The 15,822-nt window shown below is 42.5% G+C and overlaps 4 protein-coding genes and 1 non-coding gene across 8 annotated transcripts; 3 read left to right on the top strand and 2 right to left on the bottom strand.

Annotated features, from left to right (window-relative positions):
* Positions 1 to 830: 830 nt before the first annotated feature.
* Positions 831 to 6,003, top strand: LOC122417636 (uncharacterized). The gene is made up of 5 exons (XM_043431324.1): positions 831 to 1,057; positions 4,627 to 4,744; positions 4,827 to 4,889; positions 4,970 to 5,122; positions 5,612 to 6,003. Exons 1-5 carry the CDS (start codon positions 1,055 to 1,057, stop codon positions 5,818 to 5,820), a joined length of 546 nt encoding a protein of 181 aa, XP_043287259.1. The 5' UTR covers positions 831 to 1,054; the 3' UTR covers positions 5,821 to 6,003.
* On the bottom strand, positions 5,860 to 8,358 carry rtv (QVR superfamily protein rtv). Its single transcript, XM_043431322.1, has 3 exons — positions 8,037 to 8,358; positions 6,976 to 7,143; positions 5,860 to 6,657 (listed from the first exon to the last, which is right to left on the bottom strand). Exons 1-3 carry the CDS (start codon positions 8,335 to 8,337, stop codon positions 6,449 to 6,451), a joined length of 678 nt encoding a protein of 225 aa, XP_043287257.1. The 5' UTR covers positions 8,338 to 8,358; the 3' UTR covers positions 5,860 to 6,448.
* Positions 8,359 to 8,578: 220 nt separating this feature from the next.
* Positions 8,579 to 10,952, bottom strand: LOC122416804 (uncharacterized). The gene is made up of 5 exons (XM_043429848.1): positions 10,683 to 10,952; positions 10,330 to 10,586; positions 9,870 to 10,052; positions 9,528 to 9,766; positions 8,579 to 8,827 (listed from the first exon to the last, which is right to left on the bottom strand). The coding sequence occupies exons 1-5, from the start codon at positions 10,935 to 10,937 to the stop codon at positions 8,691 to 8,693; spliced, it is 1,071 nt and encodes a 356-aa protein (XP_043285783.1). The 5' UTR covers positions 10,938 to 10,952; the 3' UTR covers positions 8,579 to 8,690.
* LOC122417677 (U6 spliceosomal RNA) lies at positions 9,058 to 9,164 on the top strand. Its single transcript, XR_006262330.1, has one exon. It is a non-coding gene; the product is annotated as a U6 spliceosomal RNA (small nuclear RNA).
* Positions 10,953 to 11,588: 636 nt separating the features above from the next.
* On the top strand, positions 11,589 to 15,792 carry mip130 (Myb-interacting protein 130). Of its 4 annotated transcripts, none has more exons than XM_043431314.1 (5): positions 11,589 to 11,743; positions 12,710 to 13,052; positions 13,434 to 14,549; positions 14,652 to 14,898; positions 15,048 to 15,792. In XM_043431314.1, exons 1-5 carry the CDS (start codon positions 11,725 to 11,727, stop codon positions 15,237 to 15,239), a joined length of 1,917 nt encoding a protein of 638 aa, XP_043287249.1. In that variant the 5' UTR covers positions 11,589 to 11,724; the 3' UTR covers positions 15,240 to 15,792. The 4 variants fall into 4 exon arrangements, with proteins under 4 accessions (XP_043287249.1, XP_043287250.1, XP_043287247.1 ...); XM_043431315.1 differs by having other exon boundaries at positions 13,449 to 14,549; XM_043431312.1 differs by lacking the exon at positions 11,589 to 11,743 and adding an exon at positions 11,980 to 12,423.
* The last annotated feature ends 30 nt before the right edge of the window (positions 15,793 to 15,822 follow it).

Here is a 15,822-nt window from a genome sequence, read left to right on the forward strand (position 1 = left end):
TTCGTTCGAAGCCGAAATGCATTTTCAAGAATGTTGGAGGCTCGTGAAAAATGAGAAAACTACGAGAAGGATAGAATTCGACGGGTTTCTTCATCGCACGTGGCCCGAGACCTTCGTTAAGGTAAATCGGCGCATTTGGCGAACGGTGAACGTGATAATTTATCGTCGATCGGTGGTAATGGAGGTGAAAGGATAATCGACAGGATTCTACATATCTGGTGAAAACCTCGGAGCAGTGAATATGCGAGTGGATGCCTCGCAGGTGGGAGGAAAAGGGTCGTAAGTGCGAGGGGATTGAGCCGCGCGAGTGACTCGCCGTCGGCCTTATTATCGCGAGCGATTCGACTCGCAAACGCATGCGAGTGAGCTCTCGTTCCGAGCGCGAGTGTTTTCTCTCCGGAGCATTATTAGATCGCTTTGAGGAGGTCGGTGCGAAGCTGAATTCGAGAGGATCGGGGGCCTTGCGTCGCGGACACGTCATCGACCAAACGAGCCGCTTTTTCACTCGGACTCCCGCACCAAAAAACCCTCCGCGGTCCCCGGAAATGGAGCGTTTTTTAGCACCGAGACCTTCGCTCATACTTTTTCACCTCGGTCCGTCAATCCTCCTCGCAAATGGAACTTTCGCACCGGCCTTTTTCTTCGCGTCCTCGCGAATCACCTACGATCCTTCCACCCACTCTTCCCCGCTGCGTTTGTTCTCCTCTCTCGCGCTCTTCCTCTCGCTCCTTCCAACATCTCAGTTCTCTCTTTATGCAAGTGGGGTACGCCGCACGAGGAAGGGGGATGCTGGCTGGTCGGCCGACTATTCGTCGCGACATTCACCCAACGCGGCCTAAACTGGATCAGTTTCGTATTAACGGTCCGCCGTTCGCGCCAGCTTATCGTCCCGCCGAATTCTCTATCGCGATTTCCCTCGGTTCTCATCCCCGAAAAACGTATCTTCGAGTCGGCTTTTCCTGTCGGTTTTACGAGGAACGTCGAAAGTGTTTCGACGCGAGGATTCCGAGCTCTTCTCATCGTCCATTCGAGCTTTTTTCATACCGACACGAAGATGGTGAGTTTTCCATTAAAAATCATCGATTCAACCACCTTTTAGACGACTTTCCCGAGCTCGAATTACGAAACGCTTCGCTGCCGTTGCGCTTGGGAATCGATGCAAAAGCGTCGAATTTCCTGGCCAACTTTTTCTCGCGCTCCCTCGCGCGCCCTGTTCGTTTCAACCGCAGAAAACGGATCGACGGCTTCCCGCGCGCGACCGGGCTCAGCGTCGAAGCGATGAAAATCGAATCTAAAGTAATTCGAAGCCCATTTTTTCCATTTTTTTCCTCAAAGTGATTTTCTCACAAAAACGGATTTTTCGGGAGATTGCCATTTCCGGGACGCCACGGACTCGCGAGTAGCTACATTTTTCGGGGCTTTTTCACATTCCTCGAGAGGGCCTCGGTACGTCGAAATGTTACGAGAACAATTGGCACACGCGTGAGCTCACCTCAGCCGCGCGCATTATTGTGCAACTCGAAATGCGCGTTAGCAGCAACGAAGAACGCGAAATAACGGGTATTATCGGGACGAGTCAAGTTTCACAGTTTTTAAAGAATGTCAATTATTCTGAGAGACGTTGATCCCCTGTGTAATCAAGAACTCGGTGTACAGACTTAATTTATAGCATTTACTGAACAGGCGGGAGGCGCAGAACTTTTATTTTCTCCGCCTCTCTTCGATCCTATTTTTTACAGTGTGCGTTGGCCTGAGCCGGAACCAGGCGAACGCTTTCGCTCGTCCGGAGTAAATAGCCAAAGTTGCAGTAGCGAAATTCGTCGTCGCTTTTCGGTCGCCCTCGATTTTCATCGAGCAGTTTCGAGGGCAGGAAATTTCTTGCATTCTTTCATAATTTTGGCTCGAAGAGTTTGAGTTTTGTTGGAACTTTGCTGATCTCCTTAGAAGGACAAAAACGTGGGGATTTAAGGGGTTTTGGAGGTGGAAAAAGGTTTTCGAGGATCGAGGCAAAAGTTGAGCTGCGACGATGTCAAATTTGACTGTCGCGACTCGTCCTCGAACTGGCGACTCTTCCTCTCCTTATTGAAAACGCCTTTAAGCTCGTTTCCACTTTCTCACTCACTTTCGATTGTGCAACATCGTGGAATTCAGTGCGCACCCGTTCGACCCTCGAACTCGCGAAAATATCGCTGAGGATCGCTCCGAACGTTTTTGTCTCTCGAGTGACCACGAGAGAGTGGAGAAAAACATATTTTTTCGCCTCAAACGTTTTCCTTTAGACGCTCCGAAAGGCTCCTCAGAATTTCAAACATTCCGCGAAATTTCTCACTCCAATTGTGATCGATTGACTGAGAATTATCAAAATTCCACTTTTTCGTTGCATTTTTCGAAAGTATACGCATATTTCAAAGTATCGCACTAAAATTTAATGAGCATCAGCTAAAAATTACGTTTTTGGACGGCTCGTTGATAAAATCTCCGAAATTAAGCCGATCCTTGGCGGAACTATTTTTTTTGTTCAAAAAGCCATGAAAAACCGTGCTTTTTCGTAGCTTTTGTAAAAATGTCTGCCACTTTGTGATTTTTGGAAAAATCTTACGCCCCTTTCCCGTCGGAGAACCGAGTAAAACGAATATTGAAAAATGTCGTTGTGCATTTCGAGAGCGTACTTCTCCAGCCCAACACTTTTTATATCCTCATTTACGATTTATACTCGTCCAAAAAATTCGTGAAAACAGTATTTTTTGGCCCTCCGATCAGGCTAGACCCCTCAACACGCGGAAGCGTTTCAACACTGCGGTCTCGAAGTGCGGGGTTGTTGTCCCTTTCTCCACGTCGTGCGGAGTCGCTCCGACGCTGCTCTATCGGGTTACCTGCGAGGCTCGAATGGCCCACGTAATCTCATAGAGAGCTCGCACGTGTGTCTCCATATACAGATCAATGTTATTGCAATGAAAGGAAGGCGGAGAGTAGAAGGAGTGATGCAGGATGCGGTCACATGCACGGCTCGGCTGTCACATTGCCACACTTGGAAAACTTTGTCTCCTGAATCACGAGGCTCGTTGCTACTGGTTTAACGAGCGCTCGACGACTCCCGAGGAATGTGAAGCTCAATGTTAAGAGGCAGAGAAATTTATTGTTTCCCGACGAGCACTCAAAATGTGGTGGGCAAAAAGTCTGGCGGTTTTAGTCGGATTGAAAGTCCTTTTTTCTTTTACTAGCAACAACGCGGGCGCTACGCGCCCGCTTTAATTATTACTGTTGATATCTGAAAGAAAATTATTTATTTTATTAAAAATATATTAAACTATAAATATTAAAAAAATTTTTGAAATATTAAAATATTTTATGGACGTAACAAATTGTTTTGTCATTTGAACAAAGTTTCGTTTCAGGTTTTTGATTAAAACAACAAAATATTTTAATATGGCTACAATTTCCGTTTCCAGTACTGTAAAAAAATATTATTAAAATGATGATTTGCAACATTGAATAGGTTGTCATTAAATATATTATTTAATTATTTACAGTATCGTATAATTCTGTGTTTGATTATCTTCGTGGTAAAACGTTGACGATGCTTTTTTCGTAATTTCATGCTTTTCGAAGAATTTTTCATCACGATTTCTTCAAGTTTTTCATAACTTTTCGTGGCTCCTCGATTTTCAATGTTTCCGAGGATTTTGGACTCGGGGAGCTTCGCCACGATGAGCGAATCTTTGCTTTCTTTTTGCTTCGAGCAGGAACGGGAACGTACGAAAGTTCTTTAGCGAGACAATTTGTGCCGCGAAGTTCCATCCCCGCGGTGCAGCGCGCGCAGAGCGGATCGTAAATCCTTCGATTCTTATCGGGCGACTAGGATCCCGCGCTTTCTCTCTGTTTTTGGGGCCAACGCGGCGATTGATGCTTTCGAACATCTTTTCGTCCTCTCGCCGCTCGTCACTCAGATTCGCTGCGTTGAAGATTGCAACGAATTGTCGTGGCGGAAGATAATCGCGGATGCGCGAAATTGCGCAGTGCTCGAATGAAAATTCACATGAATTTAAAGCCGAAATTAAAAAATAAAGAAACACGAATTCGGAGTTCTCGGTCGAAAGAGTTTAAAGATGGAACGAAAATTTAAAACTTCTTGAAATTCTCAGAAAATCTTTGCTCCGCGAATAATTACTGGACAACGAATACTTTTTTCGTCGTGCCCAGCACACGATTCGTTTCTATTCCGATACTGACGTATCCTAACGAGCGCGCAACGTAAACTGTCCCATAAAACTGTTCCTTCGAAGCAGAGCAAGGACGAATTTAAATTCGTAACGATGCTGAAAAGGTTTTTCAGCAAAATTTCGCCTCGGGCCGTGCACGCGACTCGTTCGTGGTATTTAAACAAAAGCGAGACAATGTTGAGCTTGCGCGGATTGGTTCGCCCTCGCAATTTCGTCGTGTGCCACCGTTCGCAATGCTAAAACGATAATTTTGCGAAGGAGGATGAATCGAGCTCTGGTTTCTTCGGTTCTTCGAATCGGAAGTGGAATTTGCGGAGCTGAAATTAACCGAACGCCCCGGAAGAAGCTGAGAAGTAAAAAAACTTTTTTTCCACGAGGCGTTGACGGTTTCGTCGTTTTTTCACAGCTCACATTCGTCGGGCTGCTTTTATCGGTGACGGCAACGACAGCAGCGCCGCTGGCAAGTGTGCACGTCAAATTCGTCTCCCCGCCGCACGTTTACGAGCACGGACTCACGACGGATGGTAAATAAAAAAGCTTAGAAGCCTCACGAAGGCCCCTTTTGTGCGAAGTTTCCTCGCGCTCAGAACGATTTTTTTTCTCCAGGAGGCGCCACCATCTCGCAGCAATCTTATCTCTCCATCGGACGACGGATTCCGAGACAGTTCGGTGCGCAAAACGGAAAACCAATTGAGCCGTTCCTCGCTTTTTTTCATGCGCGAAACTAATTCCTTTCCGGCATTTTCCAGGGCAGAAAATCGGCAGAGTTGTAACGACGAAAAACGCCGAGGCACTCTGGCCGCTCGGACTCTTCGTCGGACCGATCGACGTCAACGATTTAGGATTCAGCTCCGGGGACTCCCACGCCCGACACGTCACGCCGGACTTTTCCAACGGACTCGGTAACAAAACACAGTTTTTTTGTCCCTCGATACTACTTAGGACTGCCAAGTGACAGTTTTTCTACAAAAACGTCAAGGAGAATGAATTTTCTTTTAAAAACTCACGAGTTTTAATAACTTGCTCGAGTTTTTCTCAAAAAAACGTTTCCGAAGGGAAAAAACTGCAGCGGAATCATGACTTTACCAAACCGCGACAGTTTTCCTCGAAGAAGCCCCCGAGTCGATAAAATTTTTCGGAAAACATCGCACGATTACAAAGCATAGTGCGGAAGGACAATTTTTTTCAAGAACCGGCGCAATCTCACGATTTTACAACGGGACTCTGAGCTCGATGCTAAAAAAAAGGAGCAAAATGATAATTCTTCTTCTAGACGTTGCTGAACGAACATTTTTACCGAAAGAGTTAGGAAATATATCATTTTTGTCACGAAGAATGTTAATCGACGTTGAAAAACATTGAGGAACACTGACGTTTGACGAAACGCGCAGAAATTCCAGATCCCCTGTTGCTCAGAGGAGCCGCAGCGATGAGAGCGATAAACTTCCTTTACGGACGCGGCGAATTGTTTTACGACGATTTTCCCCACGTGCGAGCAGTCTTGAGAAATCAAGAAGAACGAAGGAGAAATGGCCTGGGCGGCAATATACTGGGGAGCCTCCGACCGGTCTCCCCTTTCTACAGAAAAACAATGTTCTAACGCCTACGTCGGTGCGAGCACTAAAGAAAATGCAAGCGATTTATCCCAGTGGGTTTATTTTTTATGACAATCGTGCCAAATACCTCGTTGAACGGGTATTTTTGCATTTCAAGCGTTCGTATTTTGTAAAAACAAGTTTAACTGAATAAAAAACGAAGAGGCTTCGAGCCAGGCCTACTTGTATGTGGAATTTTGTACAATTTTCATTTCGGAGTCTTAGCACTATATTTACAGCAAGGTTTGTCAGTGTTGCGCGCAAAATTGTTCATTTCTCGAGCAATATTCGTAAACTTCGTAATCCAAGGTAAAAAGGGCGGGAGTGATGGTGAATTGTGAAATAAAATGGAGATAGTTTTCACCACGATTTCATTGATCGATCGACGAGTCTGCTGGAAGCTTGAATTTTCATGGAAAAATTGAATTTTTCATTGGAGATCGAAGTGTCAATGTTGCGGCAACTACGAATCGATTTGAGCGAGTGAATTTGTCGATTTGTGGTTATAAATTGGCGGCCTTGGATCGAGGCTCGTTTCCAGGCACAGAGAGCGTTTATGCGAGCAAAATTCTCGTCTATAAATATAAATACGTTTGTATAATCCGTTGAGAAAAATAAAACAAAAAGCACTGTTCAGAGCCACCAACGTATGAGGATGAAACAGAGAGCCGCGGGTATCAAGAAACTCGAAGATTTTCTCGAAGGGTTTGCGCCGTTGCACAAATCGCCGAGGCACAGGCACATGTAAACTTTTTTGTTGTCTTTCGTCGTGTACGCGCATCGCTCTTCACCGTCGTCTGGTCCACGCTGGAAGCACATTCTTTGCGTCGCGGTACCGTATTCTGGGGACAAGAAAAAATGGACTGTCAAAAATCGCTCGAAAGATTCAATTCGATCGAATTTTTCCTTCGATATTTTCCGTTCACTAAAAACCCTTTTTCCTCCATTAAACATTCCCACACCTTCGGTCTGTTTAGTCGAAAAAAAACTTCCGATAATTCATGACGAAATAAATGGAAAATGAAAATTCATTCCGGAATGCTTGAAGAAATATTAAAATCGAAGTCGACGATCACGCGCTACACCGCTCCCGACTTTATCTCGACGTCCTTGGCTCTCCCTGAATATGCAAAGATTCTTCAATGCGTGATGAAACTTACCATTGTTGAGACTAGGATTCTCAATGACTTTTCCACACCATCCAGACGCGCAAGGAACCGTCTCCACGCCGTGCTCAGTCTCGATCTGTGTGGAATTCATGGTAAAAGGATCCTTGCACGAGCCCAGATCTCCTCGCGATCTGCATTGGATGCATCTCCGAATCAGACCTTATCGAAGTTCGAATGATTTATTATTCTTGCCGTCATAACCTTCATTAGCGTTTACAATCACGTTTTTAACGGAGAAAGGATGATTTTTCGTCGGAAGTAATGTTTCATGAATTTCGTAGAATTCATCGTTTTCGCGGATCAAGAAATTTATTGAAATTTGAATTTTATCAGATAAACATCCGATCGATTCGTTGCCATGAATTTTTCACGATTCGATGCGAACCAAAGCGAATGACCAAAAAAGTACCGAAGTCTCGGTGATATAAATAAAAGAAAAATAATTCGTGCGCAAAAGTGCGTATGGAAAAAAATGAATTTCTCAATATATTCGAGTCTCGATACGCTCTCGCACGAAGTAATTTTCTCACAATATATTTACGAATATATTTTGCATCGCGAAGATAAATTGTGGATGAGATTTGTCAGCTGTCTCGCGAGCGAGTTCTCGATTACGATGGATATTGAAACCGTGAGAATTGAGCGATATGCTAATGGCAGAAGTGTGTAGAAAACAGAGACCGGTAATGATTCACGCTGCATAATTGCCAAAGTACAAGAACGACACTAGGAGCGAGCGCAGGAGCGAGGTGAATGTAAACACGAAATCACTGCTGGCGCCTGTGCATGGTTCAGTCTCTCGCGATATCGAAATTAGTGAGGCTAATTATTTATTTCGAGCATATTTATAATTTACAGTATTACTCAAGATTGGATTATTAAGATTATTTCATGGGATCTTCGCGAATGTATGCTCTCCTCCAACGGGTTGTCACTTTGGAATGCGGTGAAAGTCTCACACGTACGAATGCCCGATGGAGATGAATGCACAGGCGTAAACACGTACACATAAACACGCGAAGACTCTCCGAACAAAAAGAATATAAACTCACCGTTTGTTTGATAGACGAAGATAAAAAGTGTCAAAACACGCGCGATTTTTTTCGAATTCATGGTGAAAAACCGACTAGAAAATATTTTCGTAATATTATTTCCCTCGAGAAAGAACACACGAGTCTTTAGGTGACTACACGTCGAACGGCCATATTGAAACGCGCGTACTGAAACCTCTGCCTGCCAGATACGAAGAACCGTCGTGAGTCCTTTCACTTTGCGTCCGCCGTCTCGAATCAGTCCCTCGCACACCGAAGTCGTCAACAAATGGATATCGAACGTTGCTGAATATCTCAGCATCGACCCTCCAACACTTGAGCACTGTTTTTTATGCGGTCATCCGAAGGACATATCCCGCCGGACGAAAACAACAATCGAAATTTACTGGCTTTTTGTTTACTTTTCGAGCTCATCGCGGTGACGAGCAGTTTTTGTAGTAGGAAAAAAAGGGGGTAAATAAATTTTTTTTATATTTTTGATGATAGTAATTATTATTCATTTTTATTTCATAAGCAACATTTTGCATTGTCTATTTACAATTTTGTTAATTTTATCAACTTTTATTATCGTAACTTATTAAAGCAATTGATAAAAGAAAGAAAAAAAAAACGAAAATCGAGGTGGCAAATGACGTAAAACGGAATTTCTTGTTCTCAATCGTTTTCGACATCTTCGATATTTTTTATTTTGAACTTGTCCTTTTCTCTGCACACGATGATTAGGCCGCCGCAGTAGCAAAACGATGTCAGTAAAAATATGAATCCCAAATAGCCCACGTGCCGGAGAAACGCTAGAAAAAAATGAGAATAACAAGCATAAACTTGAGCTTCAATGTTAGTGTTGAGCGCATCCGCTATCGGTCTGTCTTCATAAGAGCGCGCCTGAGCGTGACGTCACTCGGCCTCGCGCTCACTAGTTCACAGAGGCGCTGCTAGGTGGCCAAAACCATCATGATTTTTCTCGTAAACGGTAGGTTTGGGTATCAGTTTGTATATAAGACTCGAGCTAGGAACAGTTTCCGTACTTGCTTCGGCAGTACATATACTAAAATTGGAACGATACAGAGAAGATTAGCATGGCCCCTGCGCAAGGATGACACGCAAAATCGTGAAGCGTTCCACATTTTTTGAAGACTTTTAATTTCCCAGATAAACTCAGTTAGGCTAGTGTTCGTCGTTCAACATTTTTGTTTCGAATGACTTGCGAAAAGTGCAAATTAGGAAAATTGACGATTTTTCACAATTTAAATTTTTTTTCTTATCGAATGATTGGAAAAACACTGACTCGAGCTGATATCCATTTATGTTTTTCTGTCTGTCAAAACTTAACCTCAAATGTCAACGGACTCGCGGAAGAATCATTTTCAGCATTTTTAATAAATCGCGTGTAAATAGTCGGAATTTCCTACAGCAGGTTTCCCAGACCCAAAAATATATTTGTCAGGTCAATATTCTCGTTGAATCATTAGACAAACTAAACGGTTTTTTTACCCTGTGTCAATAGCCGTGATTTCGAGAAAACACGAATTTGGACCTGCAACATTTTGACGTTATCAGCGTAACAAGTGTAATTCCCTTCCTCGTCGATCGAAACATCGATTAAATAAAGAGTCGAGAAAGTATCGACGAGAACTCTCGGCTCGGCGTCTTTCCTTCGAAAAGATCGTCCCATTCCTTTTTTCAATACGAGAGAATCCTTGCGCCAAACAACCATAGTCTCGTGCGTCGCGCTTGAGAATTTGTAATAAATATCAACGGACAATTCGTAACGTGCATTTTGCTAAATCGTTGAATCACCGGAACGGCCGGAACGTGAAACGAGCGGTTTCTTACTCAGGACAGACTATGGTTAGGTGTGCTCCCTGCGCCAATGTGTAACGTTTTTTGTACTTGAAATCGTTCCTCTTCGTAACTTTGACGCGGACACAGTCTTTGCATTTTTCCTCGAGTATAAACTCCGGCAAATCTCTCGTCGCTTTACTCACGAGGGGGAATTGGACGGCCAAAAATTCCGACCTTCGAATGAGACTCCGGATCGAAAAAATTTTCACGAATATCATTAACCTTTTATCGAACGACATTTTACCTGCATGCCATCGTAGGAGTTTTCAAGAAAACATCCACGAGTTTGAGGTTTTTAGTTTCTGCCAATGTCTACGAAAATCATTTCTCGATGAACAAAAGTGCTCAGCTAATTGACGTTTTCAAAAGTTAAAAAAAGACTCTTGAAATTAATTGCAAACCCAAATTCAAAAGTTTTATAGGTTAACTCCCACAAAACGGTTCTTTTGACCTTTTCATTTTTGTATGATGCATTCCCCCCCCCCCCCCCCTGTGATATCGTAGCTTAATTTGTTTTTTCAATAAGCAAATATGAAAGAATTTTACTCGAATAGTGAAACGTCGCTTTACTCGGCATTGACCCCTGCTACTTTTAATGCCCTTTTTGTTTACACAACGTTCGCAGGGGCCCCAGGGAGTCCATACTGAGACCAATTCCAAGACTACACCTGCCTCACGAATTTCCACGAACTCGTTAATCCTCGATACCTGCGTAGGGCAATAAAGAGTCGAACGATATTACCCTAAAATTCATTGTTCGATATTTTTGTAATGAAAATTTGGAAAAAGCCACTTTGTGTTTACTGCGAATCTATCCGTCACAGGCTGAAGATAAACTTCTCGGTATTTTTCCCAATCCGTGATGTTTCCTCTGGAAACTTCAACGTCTTCGTTTGGCTTGTGGACGGCCTCGAGCCTGTAGTTGTATTTATTTTCCTCTTCCTCGCCATTCGGACCGTGACAGCGATAAATTCCAGTGTCGGAATCATCGAAGTTTTTGATAACGAGAGAGAAGCCGGGAGTCGTGTGAACTCGATTCATCGATATGTTGTTGTCCATTCCGAGATCTAACTCGTAGGGCTTTTTCATCCGCTGATTATCTTGACGGTACCAGATTTTTGGACCCATTTCGTTTCTCTCGTTACTGCATGGAATACTGTCGCTCGAAAAGCACGAAATTGGGAACAAAAAAATTCAAAAAAACGAGATCTCGGGGTTTTCGTCATCAAAATATTTCACAGCTTGTGTCGAAAGAGTTTTCAAAAAGTTCGACAGTTTTAATAATTGCTAAAGAGTATTTTTGGGACAAAAAAATTTTGACTTGGGAATAAATGAAATTGAAAAAAAAATAAACATTGAAGAACTTTTTAAACATGACAATGTGAATTGTGACGAAATTTTCCCTCAGCATTGATCCAAGGTGGCGAGAAAATAAAAATTCAATAAATCGTATGAAAGAACGAGAAATCTAACCAAAAATGACAGTTGAGAACGATGGTCGTATTGATTTCAGCATCGATGAGAATATATTCGTCGAATTCCAACGGTGCAGTCAAACGGTCTCGTTCTCTGCAATATTTATTTATGTCCGGAGATACATTAACGGCGATGACGAAGATGGGGTATAAAACGCCGTGAGTAATGAGCCGAAATTGAGAAAAGCTCATATTTGGTGTAAAAAGATTTGAATTTTGGCGCTTGAAATTGATAACGAGCTGGAACGTGGAAGAATATTTTTTCCCTCTCCACTTGGATACGCACGAGTTGCGCGCCCGCGTCGCGTGTTGTTTGGCGGCGTTCGTAAGAAGCACGCGCGCACCCACAATGCATCAGTGTTAATATCAACATGGCGGACGAGATTGAAAGTGAGTGAAAATTTATCAATCTAACAAACCAACCATTTTCAAGTAGTTTATAATAAACTCGTAGGAAACTGCTTTAAACAATTAATTGGTAAAACAAGGGGGATTGTGGTTTAAATCCGTTCGAAAATGCAGCCGGTAAAGATAAAAATAAAGGGAACACGGTTAAATCGTGTGTATTTTTGTTCCGTATCGTAGTTCGCGAGAGCCCCCCTCGTCGTATAGTTGTGGATGGGTTTCAAAATTTCAAAAAAATGACCAATGCACGATTAAAGCGGGACACGGCCGGGGAACATGTCGGAGGATGAATTTGTTTTCGCTTCTCATTCCCGCTTCATTCAAGCGGTACAATTTTAATTTCGTGAAACTTAACCGAGACATTTAACAAATAAACTTTTGCCAACAAATTACGGGTAACCTCCGAACTCATGGGCAGGCGGGTGCAGGGGGCGGCAGAGGAATAATAATTCTTTCGAACGCGTTTGTATGCACTTCTCTTCCGTGCTGTTTACACGGGTCATTTTCCCGATTGAAATATTGGGTTATGTCGGAATACAGTGTTAAAAAGTTGTACACGTATGACCGTGCGATACGAAAGACTCGATCGAATAATGTACGACCTGCGAAAATGGAAAATAACCGTCGGGACAAATCGGCGCGGAACATGGACAAATGGATTGAACGTTTGTTTCCGTTTTTCTTTTTTTTCGCTGTCCCAGCGAATTTTTGCCTAGCGTCGTTATTCGTTTGTCATCAATTTTTGTTTCCCTTTTTTCGAATTCTGAAAATGTGACTTGAGATTCACTCGATTCGAGTAGAGTGTAGCTGAAAATCCACCCCTGTCTGTTTTCAAAATTCACCACCGTTCATTCGTTTTATTTTTGAATTTTACTCCAAAATGGCACTTAATAAAAATTGCCTCCAAAAACAAACACCGTTTGTAACATTACGGTTTTTCGTCATCCGCAGACGAATCTGCTGAGACTCTGCTCTCCATGAAAAATGGAGGGTTCCCGTCGATAGATGATATTAAACAAGAACTTTGCGACGACGACTCCATGGACATCGAGGAACACCAATTATCCAATAATTCTATGGATTCCTCCCATATGGATATCGAAGATTCCGAACCTACCCCGGAGTTTGGACCTGCCGCTCTTGGACTTCAAAGAGTTGGCACGAAACCTCCACCTAAACCCAATCCACCGATGCAACCGGTTCAAGTTCTTAACCGGAGAGGAATGCCAGCGAGAATAAGAAAAAAGAATAAACTTTTTTACGATGACATTCTGGTCAACCATCCTCATCACAGGTTAGTACTTTTTACAAAGGGATTCCATCAGTTTCTTTTATTTCATATATTTTCATTTATTATGTTTAAACATCGACGTGTCATGAGTTTCTGTTTTTTGCCTGTTATGGAACAACACCAACATCATTTGTGACATCAGATTAAAATAGTTTTAAAAAATGACTGTTTTCATCCAACAATTTGAGGGATTTAAGTCACAGAAGATTGAGCACCAGTAGATTTGCAGAGCCTATTTCTTTTAGTGATTTATGTAAATGTTGAAAAACCTCTAACTTGGGATCGTTAACTAGTTATCGCTAGAGTATCGATTAAGGCTTTAGTCACTAACAACACTGTACCGCAGTGGCTCTTGAACCTTTGTACAATTAAAACTCACAACAGATCCCATTCTCCCAGAATAAAGAAGGATCCGTCGTTAATGGAGATAAAATCATCGCCGAAGAAGATAGCTAGGCCATCACCGGCGAAAAAGGTTCAGAAGCCCGTTACGGAGACCCCAAAAAGGCAAAGTAGCGCAGCATCAAGTGTACCAGCGGTAACAACCCCAACACCACCAATAAAGCAAGAAAAAGAGGCGGATAAGCAGCAGGCAGCAGGAGCAGTGACACAGCCAGGTTCTCCAGATAGAAAAATAGGTCAAAAGATAGGAATGCGTCTGCGTAATCTTTTAAAGCTGCCGAAGGCTCACAAATGGGTGTGTTACGAGTGGTTCTACAGCAACATTGATAAAACGTTGTTTGAAGGAGACAATGATTTCATGATATGTTTGAAAGAGTCGTTTCCCCAGTTACAAACGAGAAAACTAACGCGAGTTGAGTGGTGTAAAATCCGTAGGATGATGGGAAAACCACGGAGATGTTCACAGTCCTTTTTTGAAGAGGAAAGACGAGAATTAGAACGGAAAAGACAAAAAATAAGAATGCTGCAGCAAAGAAAAGCTGGCGATATGAGCAGCTTTAAAGATTTGCCACCAGAAATCCCGCTGCAGTTGGTCATAGGCACCAAAGTCACTGCCAGGTTGAGAAAACCTCAGGATGGGCTTTTCACAGGTAGCATCGACGCAGTCGACACTAGCAACAACACTTATCGAATCACCTTCGAACGCGCTGGTCTTGGAACTCACAGCGTTCCTGATTACGAAGTTCTATCCAACGAACCCCCTGAAACCATCAGCGTCTCCTCCTTCGCTCTACATTTTCGACCTCGACACGTTGCTTACGTTCCTGCACAACCTTACGCCCTCAAAGTTCGATCTCCCAGACTCAACAACGACCCTCTTATCTCAAACGCTGCAATACCCACCCCGAAAAGAGCTCACATCGGTGGCACCATGAACGGATACCCGCTCAAACTCCTCGAATTTATGGTCAAAGTTAATAAGATTCTTGCTGCTAAGAAAATCAAAATACAAAAACTTCGGGAAATGAACGCCGAGGCCGAGAAACATCGGTCTTTGGGTGAATATTTGCCTCCCGATTTTGAGAGACGATACGCTGGGTGAGTTTTTTTCTTAAAAAACTGTCCTTTCTCTGTCTACATTGTCCCCAAATAATAAGATGTGGTAAAAATTTTGTAAAATCCGTATTTTCCAAATTTCAGGGTTGTCGTCGATCTCGAAAAAATGAACGTTGCTCTTCAAGAATTTCTCAACGATATTCAAGACCTCTGCCAAGAAATGGCACCTGAGCCGAGTATGGCCGCAATGTTGGCCCCCTCGCATCTTCGAGAAAAATGTCGTCAAGAAGCCAGTGACATGGTTTCTCGAAATAATATCATCAATGATAAGGGACCGTCGAAAATGAATCAGCTGGTTACAGATTTGACGGCTCTCATGCTCCAAGTCAAGGTAAAGAAACGAATTCGCCCTGATAATTTTTTTCATTGTCTATAAATGAGTTACCAATGAAACGCTTTTTTTTTTTTTTATCATTTACATTGATATGGCTTTGTTGAAAATATTCGAAATTTGATTTTCCTCTGTTGGAATGTTCACAGTGCCTCTCGGATTCTGATCGAAATGCCTACGAACTTAAAGTATTGCAAGGAACGATGGAGCAAATAAGATCGAGACTGACGCCGCAAAACGAGCAAGTTTTTCAAAATTGCGTCGAGGTTCATATGCAGCGTATACAATTGGGTCTTGGCCAGATCGGTGCACTGACACCGTTCATGGCTCAAAAAGCTTAACATCACACTTAACTTATGTAGCGAGAAAGAGCAAGATTTGAAAGAGAAAAAAGGAAAACATTTTGTACAGATTAATGCTATATATAACGTCGTAAGAGAGCCAAAAGAACGATCGTTGAATTTAGTGCTCGGCGTACAAAAGTCGAAGGCAGAAGTTATGCCGTTCGTTTTATTTTGCATGAAATGCGTGGGCGTTCTCGCATGATTCGATGTGATGAACGAGAGATAAATATTTTTTCGAATTAATCAAACAGTCTGAAAAATGCGGGCAAAGTTTTTTGTGACTGAACTCACGTTCACGATTTCAATCACAAAAAAGTCGATATTGGTCTTTAAGGAAATTAAGATCGATCGCGGTTTCAGCAATAATTGGCAAATTTTTATAATAATTTGCGGAATCGTGATTGCGACATTTCTAAAAAAAAATGTTATTTTAGTTGGTTTAATACTTAAGAATAATGAATAGATGAACATTGTAAATTAATATTATCATTCAAAGCTTAATATTTTATTGGAGATTCAAAATATCGATTATTAAAATCCTAAATATGAACTATTGTCTTTTCATTCTGGTCTCTGCTAT

The sequence above is a fragment of the Venturia canescens genome, chromosome 10, assembly GCF_019457755.1.
Source record: "Venturia canescens isolate UGA chromosome 10, ASM1945775v1, whole genome shotgun sequence".
In the NCBI taxonomy this organism is placed as follows: Eukaryota; Metazoa; Arthropoda; class Insecta; order Hymenoptera; family Ichneumonidae; genus Venturia; species Venturia canescens.

Bases quoted from the DNA above. Each gene is read 5' to 3' on its own strand.
- LOC122417636 (XM_043431324.1), top strand. The intron at 4,890-4,969 runs GTGCGCAAAACG...GGCATTTTCCAG, and splicing joins ACGGATTCCGAGACAGTTCG to GGCAGAAAATCGGCAGAGTT. The intron at 5,123-5,611 runs GTAACAAAACAC...CGAAACGCGCAG, and splicing joins GGACTTTTCCAACGGACTCG to AAATTCCAGATCCCCTGTTG.
- rtv (XM_043431322.1), bottom strand. From the start codon at position 8,337: ATGCTGAGATATTCAGCAACGTTCGATATCCATTTGTTGACGACTTCG. The intron at 7,144-8,036 runs GTGAGTTTATAT...AACTTCGATAAG, and splicing joins CTTCGTCTATCAAACAAACG to GTCTGATTCGGAGATGCATC. The intron at 6,658-6,975 runs GTAAGTTTCATC...TCTTGTCCCCAG, and splicing joins GAATCCTAGTCTCAACAATG to AATACGGTACCGCGACGCAA.
- LOC122416804 (XM_043429848.1), bottom strand. From the start codon at position 10,937: ATGGACAACAACATATCGATGAATCGAGTTCACACGACTCCCGGCTTC. The intron at 10,053-10,329 runs GTCAAAAGAACC...TCTCATTCGAAG, and splicing joins CATCATACAAAAATGAAAAG to GTCGGAATTTTTGGCCGTCC. The intron at 9,767-9,869 runs GTAAGAAACCGC...CAAATTCTCAAG, and splicing joins CTAACCATAGTCTGTCCTGA to CGCGACGCACGAGACTATGG.
- mip130 (XM_043431312.1), top strand. From the start codon at position 12,285: ATGTCGGAATACAGTGTTAAAAAGTTGTACACGTATGACCGTGCGATA. The intron at 12,424-12,709 runs GTTTGTTTCCGT...CGTCATCCGCAG, and splicing joins CATGGACAAATGGATTGAAC to ACGAATCTGCTGAGACTCTG. The intron at 13,053-13,433 runs GTTAGTACTTTT...AACTCACAACAG, and splicing joins GTCAACCATCCTCATCACAG to ATCCCATTCTCCCAGAATAA.